Source organism: Sinocyclocheilus anshuiensis, unplaced genomic scaffold (genome assembly GCF_001515605.1).
Source record: "Sinocyclocheilus anshuiensis isolate Anshui unplaced genomic scaffold, SAMN03320099.WGS_v1.1 scaffold1053, whole genome shotgun sequence".
Taxonomy (NCBI): domain Eukaryota; kingdom Metazoa; phylum Chordata; class Actinopteri; order Cypriniformes; family Cyprinidae; genus Sinocyclocheilus; species Sinocyclocheilus anshuiensis.
In genome coordinates this window covers 1,337,339-1,351,761 of record NW_015555711.1, presented here as the reverse complement: position 1 = coordinate 1,351,761, position 14,423 = coordinate 1,337,339, and the positions used below count along the sequence as shown (strand labels likewise).

The 14,423-nt window shown below is 36.7% G+C and overlaps 2 protein-coding genes across 4 annotated transcripts in view; one reads left to right on the top strand and one right to left on the bottom strand.

Annotated features, from left to right (window-relative positions):
- The first annotated feature begins 6,541 nt into the window (after window positions 1-6,541).
- LOC107672030 (cytochrome c oxidase subunit 4 isoform 2, mitochondrial-like) lies at window positions 6,542-9,892 on the top strand. Of its 2 annotated transcripts, none has more exons than XM_016465099.1 (5): window positions 6,542-6,716; window positions 8,340-8,439; window positions 8,654-8,821; window positions 9,320-9,451; window positions 9,536-9,892. In XM_016465099.1, the coding sequence occupies exons 2-5, from the start codon at window positions 8,340-8,342 to the stop codon at window positions 9,667-9,669; spliced, it is 534 nt and encodes a 177-aa protein (XP_016320585.1). In that variant the 5' UTR covers window positions 6,542-6,716; the 3' UTR covers window positions 9,670-9,892. The 2 variants fall into 2 exon arrangements, with proteins under 2 accessions (XP_016320585.1, XP_016320586.1); XM_016465100.1 differs by having other exon boundaries at window positions 8,335-8,439.
- Window positions 9,893-13,942: 4,050 nt separating this feature from the next.
- Window positions 13,943-14,423, bottom strand: part of LOC107671991 (bcl-2-like protein 1) — a 22,071-nt gene continuing 21,590 nt past the window's right edge. For both annotated transcript variants that reach the window (XM_016465015.1, XM_016465014.1), the window contains exon 3: window positions 13,943-14,393. In XM_016465015.1, coding sequence (XP_016320501.1) covers window positions 14,250-14,393 — 144 coding nt within the window. In that variant the 3' untranslated portion in view covers window positions 13,943-14,249. The remainder of the gene's footprint in view (window positions 14,394-14,423) is intronic.

Here is a 14,423-nt window from a genome sequence, read left to right as displayed (position 1 = left end):
AAATTTAGGATTACGAAGCTTTTGGGAAATGCAGCCCAGATCAGAATAGATCACTCGAATTTACAGATATCATAGAAAAATGTTTTTTTTTCGAGGTGACTATTTTGTAAAAATTCGTAAGGTGTGAATCGTGAAACCAGTAAACATGAAAATTCACCTCTAACCCTGCCCTAAACATGTAAGTGTCAGTGGAGCATAAACCGATCGAAAACGTAGCCTACTAACAAGACTACGAATTAGACGGCGATTTGCCAAAACGTAAAATAGTTCCGGGTTCCAACGGGTTCAACCGGTTCATCGAAAAAGAATCGACTCGAATTATTTGCGCACGAACGAGGAGAGGCATGTTTGTTCTGTAACGTAGAGAAAAAAAAAGACAGATATTATGCGTTGGAATGTAACGAAGTAAAAGTAAAGGTAGTAAAAGTAACACATTCTATGTTTACTTATCGTGTTTGGCAGAGAAACTTGTTGGACCAGCAAATGGTGCATAAAGACTAACAGATGAGATATATATCTCAGATGTATCTCATCTTGTCTTTATGGAATGTTTTAGTACACAAGACATCAGGATTTTAAGATGTGGAAATAATTTGAATAAATATGCATGAATGAAATCTTTGGTATAATGTTGAACTTGTTGCCTATGTTTACAGTGGTTGTTTAGGGGGGAAGGGCACCGATGTTACACCCTGAAGCCAAATGCTTAACCTCATTTGCCTCATTACATATCCTGCCAGCACTGCAGATAATATGGAAAACTCTAAGCAAGGTAGCTCAGCCTGATAATCCGGTCACGACGATAACACTGAGTGCTATTATTATTGCCAAACGTTTGGCAGTGCCACTTTGAATAGAGAAAAACAAACAGTGAGAAGCTCTAATTGCTGTGTAATGCAGGTCAGTGTCCCATCATCCATCAGGGCCATCATGGAGTGCATCATCTGACATCCCATTCTCTGCTCACAAGCATAACCTCATTGAACAAGAGCCAGCAGAGGAGGAGAGGGTCCAGATCAAACACAAAACTGTAACCACACATAAAATGAGCAACAAAAAGAGCAGTCACACTTCTAACGAAAGGCAGTGGGAGAGTGACCCATTTACCCAGCATGCCCCGGGGGACTGAAAGAAAAAGACTGTCTTATAGTGCCAGTATGCAAAGTAGGTTGGATGTGAATGGAAAAAGGAAAGGAAGAGTGAGAGAGGTGGCACAGTGAACCAGGACACTGGCAGAAGAAGGTCTAGGTCAAAGCTGGCACTGTATGTATGGCATCTGCCCTTGGTCATATTTTTGAGGGCAGGGCTTCTTAAGTCTTAGGTTCACCCTCATATTTATGGCCCTACAAGCGTTAGTGTAAAGAGAGTGAATTAAATACTATCACTAAAGTAGTGCTCTTTCAGATTTTGGCATGAGAAGGCATTTCCCTAGAAGGCTAAATTAACCACACATAGGCAGAAAGTAATGAAGCATCTCTTTAAATTTCACTTCTGTGACAGAAATATCTCAATGCCAGGTCCATCTTTCAGCATGGTGAAGTCTGTGGTTATCTTGCAGTTGAAATAAGGGATGAGAGAGTAACACTTTTGGCTTTAACATACTGTATGTACTGTAACTTACTATACACACACACACACACATATATATATATATATATATGCTACAAATGATTGTTTTGACTATCCGTAAAGTGTGTCAATTAATGTCAAGTACAAGTACTGTAGTTAAAACCTCATTTTTTTTACATGTATTTATTTTGCTATTTTTAAATATTGTTATTTGTTAATAGGCTTATTTTGCAATCAGATTCACTTGTTCAAAATGATTTTTATATCAAACCCCTTGCACAAACCTCAAGCAATGTTAAGTACTTTAAATTAAATAAAAAAAAAATCGATTTTTTTATTATAATATATATATATATATATTAATTTATTAATATATATTTAATTAATATTCATTTTTCAAACTGTTTAATTGTGTCTGTGTGGTCCTGGTATTCCCTACATTATGGGGACCAAATGTCTCCACAAGGATATAATGTCAGTAAATTTTGACCTTGTAAGAGCTGTTTAATTCATTCATGGCTTCATGTGCAGGATAGGTTTAGGGATAGGGGATAAAAAAATACAGTACAGTATAAAAACCATTACGCCTAATGTCCCCATATAACATGGAAACCAGTGTGCATGTGTGTGTGTCAGTTTCCTGAATACTCATTAGATTTATGAAATAACTGACATGCATGTGTGCTTACAGTGAAGTGGGCGTCTCATGGTTTGCAGATAAACTATTATCGAGTTGTTTGGATGTGGACATAGACAAATTGCATTGGGGACCAGACTGACTTCAAGCTAACGGTCAAGAGGGTAATTTCTTGTCTTTATCTCTGGCTTTTTGTGGCTTTGTGAAGGGACAAGACAAAGCAAGACGCCTGGAGTGGGGAGGGCGAAGACAAATGGCATATGAGTTTCCTCTAGCAAAAATTGCAAAATGTAAGCATAGAATAGGACTGAGCTGGAGGAAGGGGTCTAGATAACAATGGGTGTAACGACAGAAGCAGGGGGTTGTGTACGCTCAGTTTAAGCTGTGTTTAATTGGGGGTGGGCAGGGACACGTGCCACTCTTGGTGGGAGGGGACAGGATAGAATTGAGGGAGCACAGCCAGTGGTGCCCGATCCGGCCCTCCGCTTTGTTCTGCCAGCTGTTGGTGTCACAGTCAACACCCGAGAAGCAGTGGGACAGACACCACCTTAATACACTAACACAGTTCTCTGATAGAGAGGGGTGGATTGATGTTGAAATAGTGAGGCTTTCAACTAAAAAAAAGATCAGACATAAATGTTTTATTAAAGCTGAAGATGCTTCCGGTAAAAAAAAAATAAAAAAAATAATGAAACTCCATTATTGAGCTATTGATTTCTAAAGGATCATGTGACACTGAAGACTGAAAATTCAGCTTTGCCATCAGAGGAATAAATTACATTTTAAAATATATTCAGATAAAACAATTATTTTAAATTGTATTAATAATAATAATATTTCACAATATTACTGTTTTACCGTATTTTTGCTGCCTTGGTGAGAATAAGAAACTTTCAAAAACATTAAAAAGTCTTAATTATTCCAAATCTTTGGTTGCTCGTGTACAAACAAAAAGAAACCATTATTCAAAACTGTTGTGCAAGCTTGCAATTGTATATTTCAAACACAGATGGCGATAGTGATGCCGAAGATTTGTGGTGCTGCTTTAATTTAATACTGATTATCCATCTAGCGTGAAAATACATTTATATTATAAAGTTCAGAAGAAAGTTTACAGGAAATGTACTTTGTTAGCAAATAGTTGTGTAAGACAGAATCCATTTGTCTTATTCTCTCTCCAGCACTCATTCAAACAGAGATTACAATGTAATAACAGAGAAAAAAAGCATCATCTGGAGTTTTTCACTTCACTAAATAATGACCTAAATGTAGCATTTGCTGTAGGCTTATAGGTTTTCGTGCTTTTAGATATAATAGTAAACTATAAAAGTTGTTAAATTATTAACTGTTTTATAATTACTGTTAAATGGAAAGCAAAAGAGGAGTTTAGGACTTGGTAAGTGGCAGTTTTATACACACACAAAACTTTTAATGAAATGGAGGTATCATATAGAGCTGTTCAGTTTGCAGTCATAAAACCATGAAGAGTGTTAACATTTTCCAGCCATGGATTTCCCTCAGGAATTTCCTATGGGTTTTTAGAACAGCAGTTTTGATTTATGAGTGAAATAAGGTCTGTCCTTATCATTACTTGAAGAGATGGTAACTTTTTATTGTAACAAAAATTAGGCAGTTATACCTCAAGTGTGAATTTTGCAATTATTAAAAAAGTAAGTTGCTAAGTAACTACCACATCAGTGTCAGTATATGCTAGCTTGACAAATCAGACAACCAGTGTAGTCATTTCATAGTAACTTAACACTAACAGCACCTGTATAACAGTTTTAAAATTCACATTTGACATTGTGTTATGTTATAGAACAAAATGTCTCTTCAAGTAGTTCACCACAGACCTTATTTTTCTCAGAAATAACTATTCTAAAAACCCATTGTGAATTCCAGAGGACTTTGGTGAATTAGACTTCCAGTCTGGCCTTTATTCCCGTTTTAAAGCAAAGCAAGCCTTAGTATTCACATCACCAACAAAAGCCTGACTTGTAGGCCTACATAACGGTCGAGCTTGTGAAATGTGCAGTCTTTATCACGTTTTAAGACATATGCTCTGTCAGACTCACTGCTGTCTCCTGTATAAACTAAGAATGATTGAAGATCGGTTTTTGGCACCGTGTGAGGCTTACTGCTGCCACCTAGATGCTTCTGAAGGTTTGTACATTCACACAAATGAGCTCAGCTCTTGCTGTTGCTTTTCAAAAAGACATTTATGTCCTGTTCTTTTTCATTTATTCACTGATACACAACCAGTGAGAGTCTGTTTAGATTGTTTAGTCCACTTTAGGCCTTGTTTACAGCTGGTGTGACAGCTTTAGTTTGAGTTGCATCCAAAGAAAACTGTCCCAACTTGTCCTGCATTTTTTGTTGTTAGTTTGAGAAAAAAAGTGACAGTGACAACTGAAGGTGTTGTCATCTACACATGTAGCCCTGTTTCAGCATGATTGAATGGCTGATGAAAACAGATAAAATTCAGTTGTATACACAAATGCTTATGGGAAGAGATAAGTACTGAGCAGGTCATTCTGGGTACATCAGAGTTAATGCGTAAAGGTTGCACTTCAGGTTCTTGTATCTAACACAGAATGGTCATGAAAATAGACTAGTAAAAGTAGACAAGTAAGCCAGGCCCTGTTAAAGCAACATTTTAAAAGTGACAAGTAGACTAGTAAAAGTAGACAAGTTAGACAGGCCCTGTTAAAGCAACATTTTAGGTTAAAACAACTTACTGTAGGGTTTTTACGGGTTTTTTATTTTTATAATTTTTGTTTTCATTTTAATTTTAGGTAAAGTTTTAGTTTTATTGTGTTTTGTCATTTGTATTAGTTTAACGTTTTAAAGTCTGTATGATATTTTTAATTTTACTTTTAATTATAAATTTGATGAAATTGAAACATTTTGCCTTGGTGGCTAACGGAAAAAAAAAAACTTATTTTATTTCAGTTAATGTTAGTTTTATTTCAAATAACTATTTTTTAAAATGGTTTTAGTTTTGGTTTAACCCCGTGTTTGTGTGTGTGTGTGTGTGTGTGTGTGTGTAAATTTTATTCATTTTATTTCCATTGTAGTTTTAGTTATTTTAGTACAGTAAGTTACACTATTAACGGAAATGAGAGATGTTTCCTTGGCAACTATCTTTTGGTTACTTTTTGTTACTTTTATTTCAGATAACAAATCTTCTTTTTAATATTCTTTTATACATTTATAATATAAAAACAGCAATGATATGGAATCAGATATTTAATTAAATAGGTTTTTATTCAGTTTAAATTATCATATTTAAGATTGCACTTTCATCACGTCCATTTCCTTCTAGTGTGTATCATAAGTTTCAATGTTATGGACTTTAAATGATCATGAGTTGAAAATGATTTTACTATTTTAATCTTGTGGTATACTTAGTATACAGTATTTTTTCTCTTTTGTATAAACTGAAGTTTTTTTGTATGTTTGTTTTTTGTGATACTCAACAGCATGTGAAAGATGGTGTTGATAGAGATTTGTTGGAGGCTTGTTTTTAACATTCCTTCAGGGCACTGAGATATGAAATCATTCAAATGTGTGGCAACAAATATGTTGTTCATAAAGAAGAAGAGCATGACACCTGAAGTTATTGTTGAGAAATTCTCACTTTTCTAAAACACTTAGTTACAGTAAAGCAGAGAGATCTGAGAATCCGAAGAAATTACATTTAAAAACAGGATTTAACCATGTATGATTGTCTGATCTCTCTTTAAATATATCTGACACTTTGTGCTGGAGCAGCTGGAATATTTCACAGCAGGTTTGTCCTTATTTGACCCTTAACACTGAGAATTCCTCAATATTTCTCTGTCTTTCACTTCTGGTTGAGCGGTGAAACATATTCCCACATGCAGACTCACTGCCAGACTTCTGAGGCAGACTTTAGTTCAGGTTGCATTGGGCTAAACCCAGATCAGGACTGGACATGAGCCAAATAAACTCCATGCCTTTCTCCCCCTCCTCTTTTCCCCTTTTTTTTTCTGGCATCTTCTTTATGACTGCTTCCATTTCCTCTGTTCTCTGAAAGTTTGCTTCCAAGAACTGTAATCATAAATAAAATGATCTGCGGATTCAAAAACAAGTCTTTATGGGATCAAAACTAAATATGAAAAAGAAGGGGAAAAACTGCCATAAAAATAAACAACAAAACCAGTACTGAGCATTTGATATGTGAAGAGTTAAACTTCAGCACAGACGTCCCAGTGAACAGTGAAGTCACATGGTTGTCTCAGATGTTTACTTGCACAGTCTCTCACAGTTTAAAATCCCTACTAAAGCCAATACCTCCCACTAGCTCTCTCTCTCTCTCTCCTTCCTTTCTCCACCCACCCCTGTGTTTTCATGGTCAGTTAGTGCCAACAGCCCAAGTAGGGACATACGCATAAACCGAAGCAAGTGTGCACTTTTTTCTTTTTTTCCCCAGTAATTTCTTATTGTGATTTTTGTCATCCTTATCATCTTGTCTCTCAGGAAAGCTGTGAGTACGATGAGGGAACTTTCTAGAAGTAGCAGGGGGAGAAGGATAATAAGCATGGACTAAAAACTGAAAGAAAATGCATCTGTGCACTTAAAAGCACATTTGAAACAATACTTCAAATAGTTCCAAAGATGAAATGTTTAAAAATTCTGCAGCAAGAGAAAGAGATCCAGCATAATCTTTATGCTTAGAGAGAAATGGATGAATTGGTCAGCATTTAACAGTGTCGCAAAACTGATAAGCATACACTTGAGTTTAATGCATTTACATAATGACTTCTTTACTTGTACTTACTGTTGTACATGATTGTACTGTCCGTATCTTTACAGTAGAATAACAATGTATAGAGCTAGCCATATGTAAATAATCACTTTTATAAATGTTTTGTTAATTTGTTGGAGAGTTGGAGAGTGTACAGGGGTCATTGTGAACTCTTGGTTTGGGCTTTTGCCAGTTTCGTCCATTTTAATGACAGTATTTTTGTCTCTCTCTTGCTGCACATGGAGGGTGCAGAAAGTGCTTTGCACAGATAAGTAAAGAATGTTTTATGACAGCAAATGTCCAATTTTCTTTGTAAAAAAAAAATAAAAATAATTAAATATTTTAATGGGGTTTTGTTCAACAAAACACCAAATTTCCCAGATCTTTGTATCATAGACACAACCTGTGGATGGTGGAGACTTACTGTAATTAACAGCAAAAGATGATTATGTGACTATAGACTAAACAAGCAGGGATTTGGATTTGATCCAGAACAGAAGAAGGAACTAAAGCATCAGGGGGGTTATGTACCTTTAAGTATACATGCATAGTAAAATTGCAAAAAGTCCTCAAATCAAGGTTTTTCCCTTTTTACGTTGTAATCATTTAGTACTAAACAACACCAGAACTGAATGCATAATACACAAGCATATTGAGGTACTTACATTAAGAGGATGGCGTTCAACTTGGCTTTAGGAACAGCAACAGTTTCCATAGTGTAGATCACATAAAAGTAGTTACACCACCATTTGCGTTATACAGTCAAACCAAAAATTATTCAGACACCAGATATAATTTTTGATTTTTTTTTTTTACTAGTGGGTGCAGGACACTATAGTTCAGAAATGTAAGTGAGGATAGCAAAATAAAGTGAACTGTGACATATTATACCCAATAATTCTTCATACAGTGGACTACCAGTAAAATTGATACAAATTTGGGACCAAAAATTCTTCAGACACTTTGATCTGACCATGTGTTGCTTAAGTGTTTTTTCTTTTATTGTTAACGCAACCTTTTTACACCACAGACTGAACAGAATTAAATATTGCTTGGTAATTGGTTGACCTAAATTGGTATTATCTAATTTTGTACTTAAATTTAACAGCTGACAGCTATTCAGCCTAATTCATTACATACCTTTCTATCAAAGTTATCTGACGTTATCAAGATGAATTTGTTCTGACAGTTTAACTCTTGAGATCTTGCCATATTTTATTACCATTTTAATTTATAGCGAATAAACTGTGATAATGTGAGAAACGTTGAATTTTGGTTTGACTGTATTTCACCTTAGTCTGCCAGGTATTGTGTTCTTTCTGAGAGGTTTTGTATGTGTTTTTATTTTCTTTTGTGGATCAGATGCTGCACTTGACAGCCGGACGTGTAGCGGGGCTTTTGTCCAGACGGGGAGTGGCTGCATTCAGCTCCAGTGGTGTCAAGATGGCCAGTCATGGGCATGGTAATGTTAAACGTTATTTTAAAGAACAGCATAAAATTTCATATTTTGACTATGTAAACAAGGATGACCAGTGAGCAGCATTACATCATTATAACAATATTTATATAAATTACACTTTTTTTTTTGTTGTTGTTCCTTTTGTTCCTGCATTTTCCATTTCATGTTTGTATTTTTCTCTCATTAGTCAATTGATCATTTCCTCTTGTTCTCACAGGTGGGGTGACAGAACAGACGGACATGTCTGTACCCCTGTACTGCGACCGTCTGGACACTCCTCTGCCTGACAGACCATACAAAGACACCCTCAGTGCTGCAGACAAGAGCCTGAAGCAGAAGGAGAAAGGCCCCTGGAACAGCCTTTCCAAAGAGGAGAAACTTGCCTGTTAGTACTGCTAATGCTCCTATGTCTCTTTTATTAAGTACTTATTAGAGAGTCCAAATATGTTTATATGAGCAATACAGTCAAATTAAAGAGTTTTGTGGCTTTGAAATTTTCTAGTGCTAAAAGTTGGCAAATTTACATTTAGCAGGTATTGACATTTAAAATCTATCCTTTCTTACGAGAAAATGGACCAAAACTATTGATGTCTCGTTGCATTAATAGGTTTGTCCAAATTAATGTTCTATTAAATGCTCACTAAATTAAGATACTCCCCTTCATACCATCTACCTCTGACTAGCAATAACAAGTAAATTATTGGCTAATTTAAATAAAATAAACAGGACAATCCCTATGATTTGTCCCACCCCAACTTCAAGAAATATGTCAACAATTGGACAGGATTTTTATCTAACAGGACAAAGCAGAGACAAAATCATGGGGAAAAAAACTAAAATACTGTATGCTGCAATCTTTATCTGCTGTGGTTCTTGGTGGCAGTGTACAGGATTATGTTTAATGAGACATACGCCGAGATGAAGAAACCAACTGGTGAGTGGAAGACGGTGTTGGGCGGCATCTTTTTCTTCATTGGGTTCACTGGCCTGGTTGTTCTCTGGCAAAGGTACTATGGTAAGGGATCGTCTTACATTTTTGTTTTTTAATTCAGTGATTTATGTCTGAATTAAAATAGGTGAATCTTCTGTGCTCTCTCAGTGTATCCCCCTCATCCTCGTACCCTTGATGATGAATGGCAGGCTATGCAGGTGAAGCGGATGCTGGACATGCGGGTGAACCCTGTGGAGGGTTTTTCAGCCAAATGGGACTATGAGAAGGGCCAGTGGAAATAGATGAAGGGAAATGCAGCTGTGAGCAACACGTCAAAGCCTTGCTACTTATCTGCAATTCTCCTTTGGCAGTCTTCATGCATTACTATGCCGTCCTTTATGTGAACATTTGAAAATTATCCAATGGGCAACCATGTAAAATTTGAACAAGAGAGAAAATGTCCACAACACTGAATGAATCACAAGTGTTCCCTCTTGACTGATGGAAGTAAAACTTGAAATAACATCTTGTGTATCGTTGTATTCATTCAACACACATAATAGCCACAAGCGATGACTTGTGAATTCAGATGGGTTTTTATTTCATTTAAATTATATCAGACATTTAAAAAAGTCCTAAGACATAAAACAATTATTCAGGGGTGAAGCTGTTTAAATAAACCCAAAACATTAAAAAAATAGTTTTCTTTTTTGTCCTCTTGTTTAGGATAAGTTGGCTAAATATAAACACAACAAGAAACAAATACACGTCAAAAGAAATTATAATGGGAGTTTAAGGCCATAGGAAGGAACAATATGCATTTACACCAAATATCATAAATAATTTTCAAATTATCAAATGCCTTAAATATTTTCACTAAGCTATGATGAGCTAGTCTAATAGTCATTTAAGTTAACTAGTTTAGTGTTATACATAGTGTCGTGCCAATGCTGGTACATTTCACTCTTAAGCATACTGTCAAACTCAGTAACCACACAGCATCTCTCTCAAACACACACACACACACACACACACACACACACACACACACACTCTGCAACATGACAAACAGACACAGACGAAGCATGCAAGCAGCAAATTTCATAACACGGAATGTATTGTGTGAAATCAGTGTCTACAGAGCAGCAAAAAGTGTAAATGTCGGCAATTTGAATCTGCGGAGACTCACCAACTATAATTTGTACATGGTTATTAAACACTTCACTCGCAACTTAGAAGTTTAAAAGGGGGTTATTGGATTGAATGTCAAAATTGTCAGATTTCTTCATTTCAAACTTGAAGTCAACATGAAACTAAATTTACAACCCATTTTACTTGCGCAATGTGATGTAGGCCTACCTCTGAATGAACTTGGAATCATGACAGTTGAAATAAGTAACCATCCCATCCGGATTGTAACGACTTTCAAATGTATTGTTATTGCAGTGTGTTTTTATTACATTAACTGCATTAAATCATTAAACTATTAGCAATATTTCAGAAAGGCTGCATTTAAGAAAAGAGAAAGCGAAGCACGTTATAGCCTACTATATCATTGGAAGATTAAAAGATTTTTTCCTGTTTGGATTTACACAGATTGATGAATCGTTAACAATAAAATGTAGTAGTTAATGGGGTACATTTTGATTCGATGTTGACTTTAAGACAAAACACTCGAGCTCTGGGAATTTAATTTCATAGTTCTTCCGAGAGCGGATCAGGGAGTAGTCTAAAAATCTTTATTCCAGACCTGCTTAACGATCCGCGGCACACTAGACGTCTCTTTTCTGGGTTAGGTCTCAAAGGATGCTACGCTTATGATTGGTATGTTTTGATTGACACCAAAAGATCTCAGCTTCCCCATGAGATCTCCAACTGGGGTTGAAGGCTTGAAACACACCTGTACCACCATAGCTTTCATCGCTTCTGTTTGAATTAACCCGCTCGTCAATCATTACAACTCAGAAAAGGCGAAGAATATTCAACTTGACGTCCTATTTGAATTAATGATGGTTTGAAGCCTAAAGATCATTTCTCCACTTCTCCGGGCGCTTTAACGAGTTTGACACGAGCTGAGCGTAAAGCAGCAGGTGCGCACGCGGACTGACATTCGCGCTTAACCGCTCTAACAGCAAAGCGTTTAAAATGAGAATCGGCAGGAATCAGGAGCTGTGAGGAGACGGAGAGATTTATCCCAACTATTCTGAGGTTTGCTTTCAAAAGCATGAAGAATTGTAATTTGAAGAAGAAAAATGTGTTACAAAAAATAATTTCAGTCAAACACTAAGGTTTTAGTTTTTTTGCAGCAGCACCATGATGTTATCTGACCTAACGTTACCTAATATATGTCTGTCAGCCAGGATTCAAAACATCGTGGACCATTACACGGTAAGGGTCAACTCAACAAATCAAAGAATGCTCAAATATCTGTGTTGAAGCAACATTTACACTTGGAAATGTGAATGCTAAGAGACCAAATGTGAGATTAGCATTTTAGCTTGGCTCTGTAAAGTTAAGTGTGCTGCAAGTCTTAAACTTCTGCTTACTAACAAAACAACTGCAAATGACATTTCATACGGAAGTGAAACAAAAACTCAATGACTAGTATTAGCTTGTCACAAATGCTAGACCAGGGGCCGGTTGCATAAACATAGCCACTATGTTAAGACTGTTCATGCATGCGATGGCACCGCAGACGGCAGCCTCAGTGGTTGGCTCTCCAGTGTTTGTACTGTTTTTGTTAGTTTTTCCTGTTTTTTTGATCAAGCGCTTCAGGACGCGCAGACGGGGGAAGCGAGCCGGAGTGCTCGTGAAGCTCAGGAAGCGCAGATTCAGAACGCCGTTGCCGAGCATCCATATGGCGAATCTCCGCTCCCTACCCAACAAAACGGACGAACTTCTGCTCTCCCGGAAAAATAAGGATTTTTCACACTCTTCTGCTCTGTGTTTCACGGAAACCTGGCTGAATGACGCCATTCCGGACAGCGCGTTGAGTCTCACGGGCTTTCAGCTGTTTAGAGCAGATCGCGATGCAGAATCAACGGGAAATCGCGCGGCAGCGGCACATGTTACTGGAAGCTTGTGACACTATAACAAATTCCTTGTATGTGCAAACATACTTGGCAATAAAGCTCTTTCTTTCTGTGTCTTAAGAACTAATGACCAACTAGCAGTTAGCTAAGAGATAATCAGCATAGTTTTTACTTACAAATATATATATATATATAACATATAATGCAATGTTAAACCATTTAAGCTTTTCATTGTACATGGTAAAGTAACTTTTTGATGTAGCATTTACTACATATATTTTACACTGTTTAAATGTGCATTTAATCATTTAAAAAACTATTTAAAAAAATTGAAATAATGAGTTTTGAATATTATATAGGATTAATAATAAAATGTACTACCACTCAATTTAACTTTTTTCTGATCTGGTTTGTCCACTGAACCTTTTATTCCAGTGACATTTTCAATCCTGGGGCCAGTTGCATAAAGACTGTGTCTTAAGAGCTAGTTTGACCAATTAGCAGTTAGCCAAGAGATAATCAGTCTCACTTTTCTGATTAAAATTGGGCCAATCTACGTTTTTGTAACATAAACAGTTATGACCAGTCTAGAAGAAAACGGCTAACTTTTTAAGACTAGTCTAAGCAGTTTATGCAACATGCCCCAGTATTCTAGTTAGATCCTCATTCTCAAGACTATACAAGACACCGAGCGCTCTTGTGGCAATATGGTTAAATCTAATTTCTTTCTGCTGTTTTCTGATACATTTTCTGTGTACACAGTGAAAGGTAGCCACACATACATCAGGAGTGACCTGCTCACTTCTTGTGTGTCCGTGTCTCCTCTAGCTCTAGTTACAACAATCTCAAAGGTATAAAGAGTTTCATCTGAAGCTGAAGTTAGGTTTAATAAATCAAACATCAAACTGCAATGAACATACAGAACTTTCTTTCACAACAAAACAATTTCTCATAACTGTTGGTCCTTTAATTTAGATGCTCCAGAGGATTTCAAACCTGTCCATGCAGGTAGTCACACACATTTAACCCTCATCAAATTTGCATGGGAAAAAAGAACAGAACAATAATTGGGGGAAAACACACACACACACACACACACACAGACATGTTTCATCTGTTCTCCACACTGTCCTCTAATGATAGAGAGATCACAGAGGAAGCAGGCCCTCAAATGTAGTGCCGGGCCCAAAAAGGTGCCTCTCTGTTCTCGAGCTGATATCTGGCACTCCAGACAGCAACAACTTTCCTTAGAAATGTCAGTGCCGACTTAATGACTGCATGCTTCTGATTCAGTTTGGATTCAACTTCTCTCTCATTGGGTCATTAACTCAAGAATCACAAATTAGCTTAAATTAGATTCAAAGATAAAATGTTTGTATCCTTGTCAGTTTTGCCAGTCTCTTTGAAAACGAGAGAATAATAAGGATACTTAAAAAGACTGATGATAAAGCTGAAAATGATTATTTATAACAACAAAAAATAATAATTACAGACACAAAGAATGAAGGTTTGGTCAAATGTTCTTCTTTTTTAGTCATTTTTCCTAGACTTTTTTTTTGTCATTTTTCTCATTTTGTTAAACAGGGTTTAAGGAGAGATGGGTTAGCTTGATCCTAGTCAGCTAAAAAGCAAAGCACCCTCATGCAGTCTGGATCATGTGATATCACATCACAGATGCGCTCCACTCAGTCAACAGTACACGGTGGGATGTGGGATGTAAACATGACATTTCTTGGCAATAAAAGGGAAACAAATAAATCCGAAACAAATGTATTTTTGAAGTTCCTTCATGTTAGCAGGAGGTCTAAATGAAGCAGTGGGTGTATTTGGATTTTCAGTTATCCTGATCCTCACAGGCGTTTCTGTGCAATGAGTGACCCGCCCACGACCCCCGTGAGCAAGGTCATTCCCGCCAGCAACCACTTCTTGAAGTTTTCTTGTGATTTTCTGCTCTCTGCCGCTGCATCTTTTCCAAAGATCTCTGCGAAGCGTTCCTGCACACACACACACACACACACACACAC

Coding starts and splice junctions, on each gene's coding strand:
- LOC107672030 (XM_016465099.1), top strand. CDS start 8,340: ATGCTGCACTTGACAGCCGGACGTGTAGCGGGGCTTTTGTCCAGACGG. Junction 8,440..8,653: donor GATGGCCAGTCATGGGCATG/GTAATGTTAAAC, acceptor TTGTTCTCACAG/GTGGGGTGACAGAACAGACG. Junction 8,822..9,319: donor CAAAGAGGAGAAACTTGCCT/GTTAGTACTGCT, acceptor TCTTGGTGGCAG/TGTACAGGATTATGTTTAAT.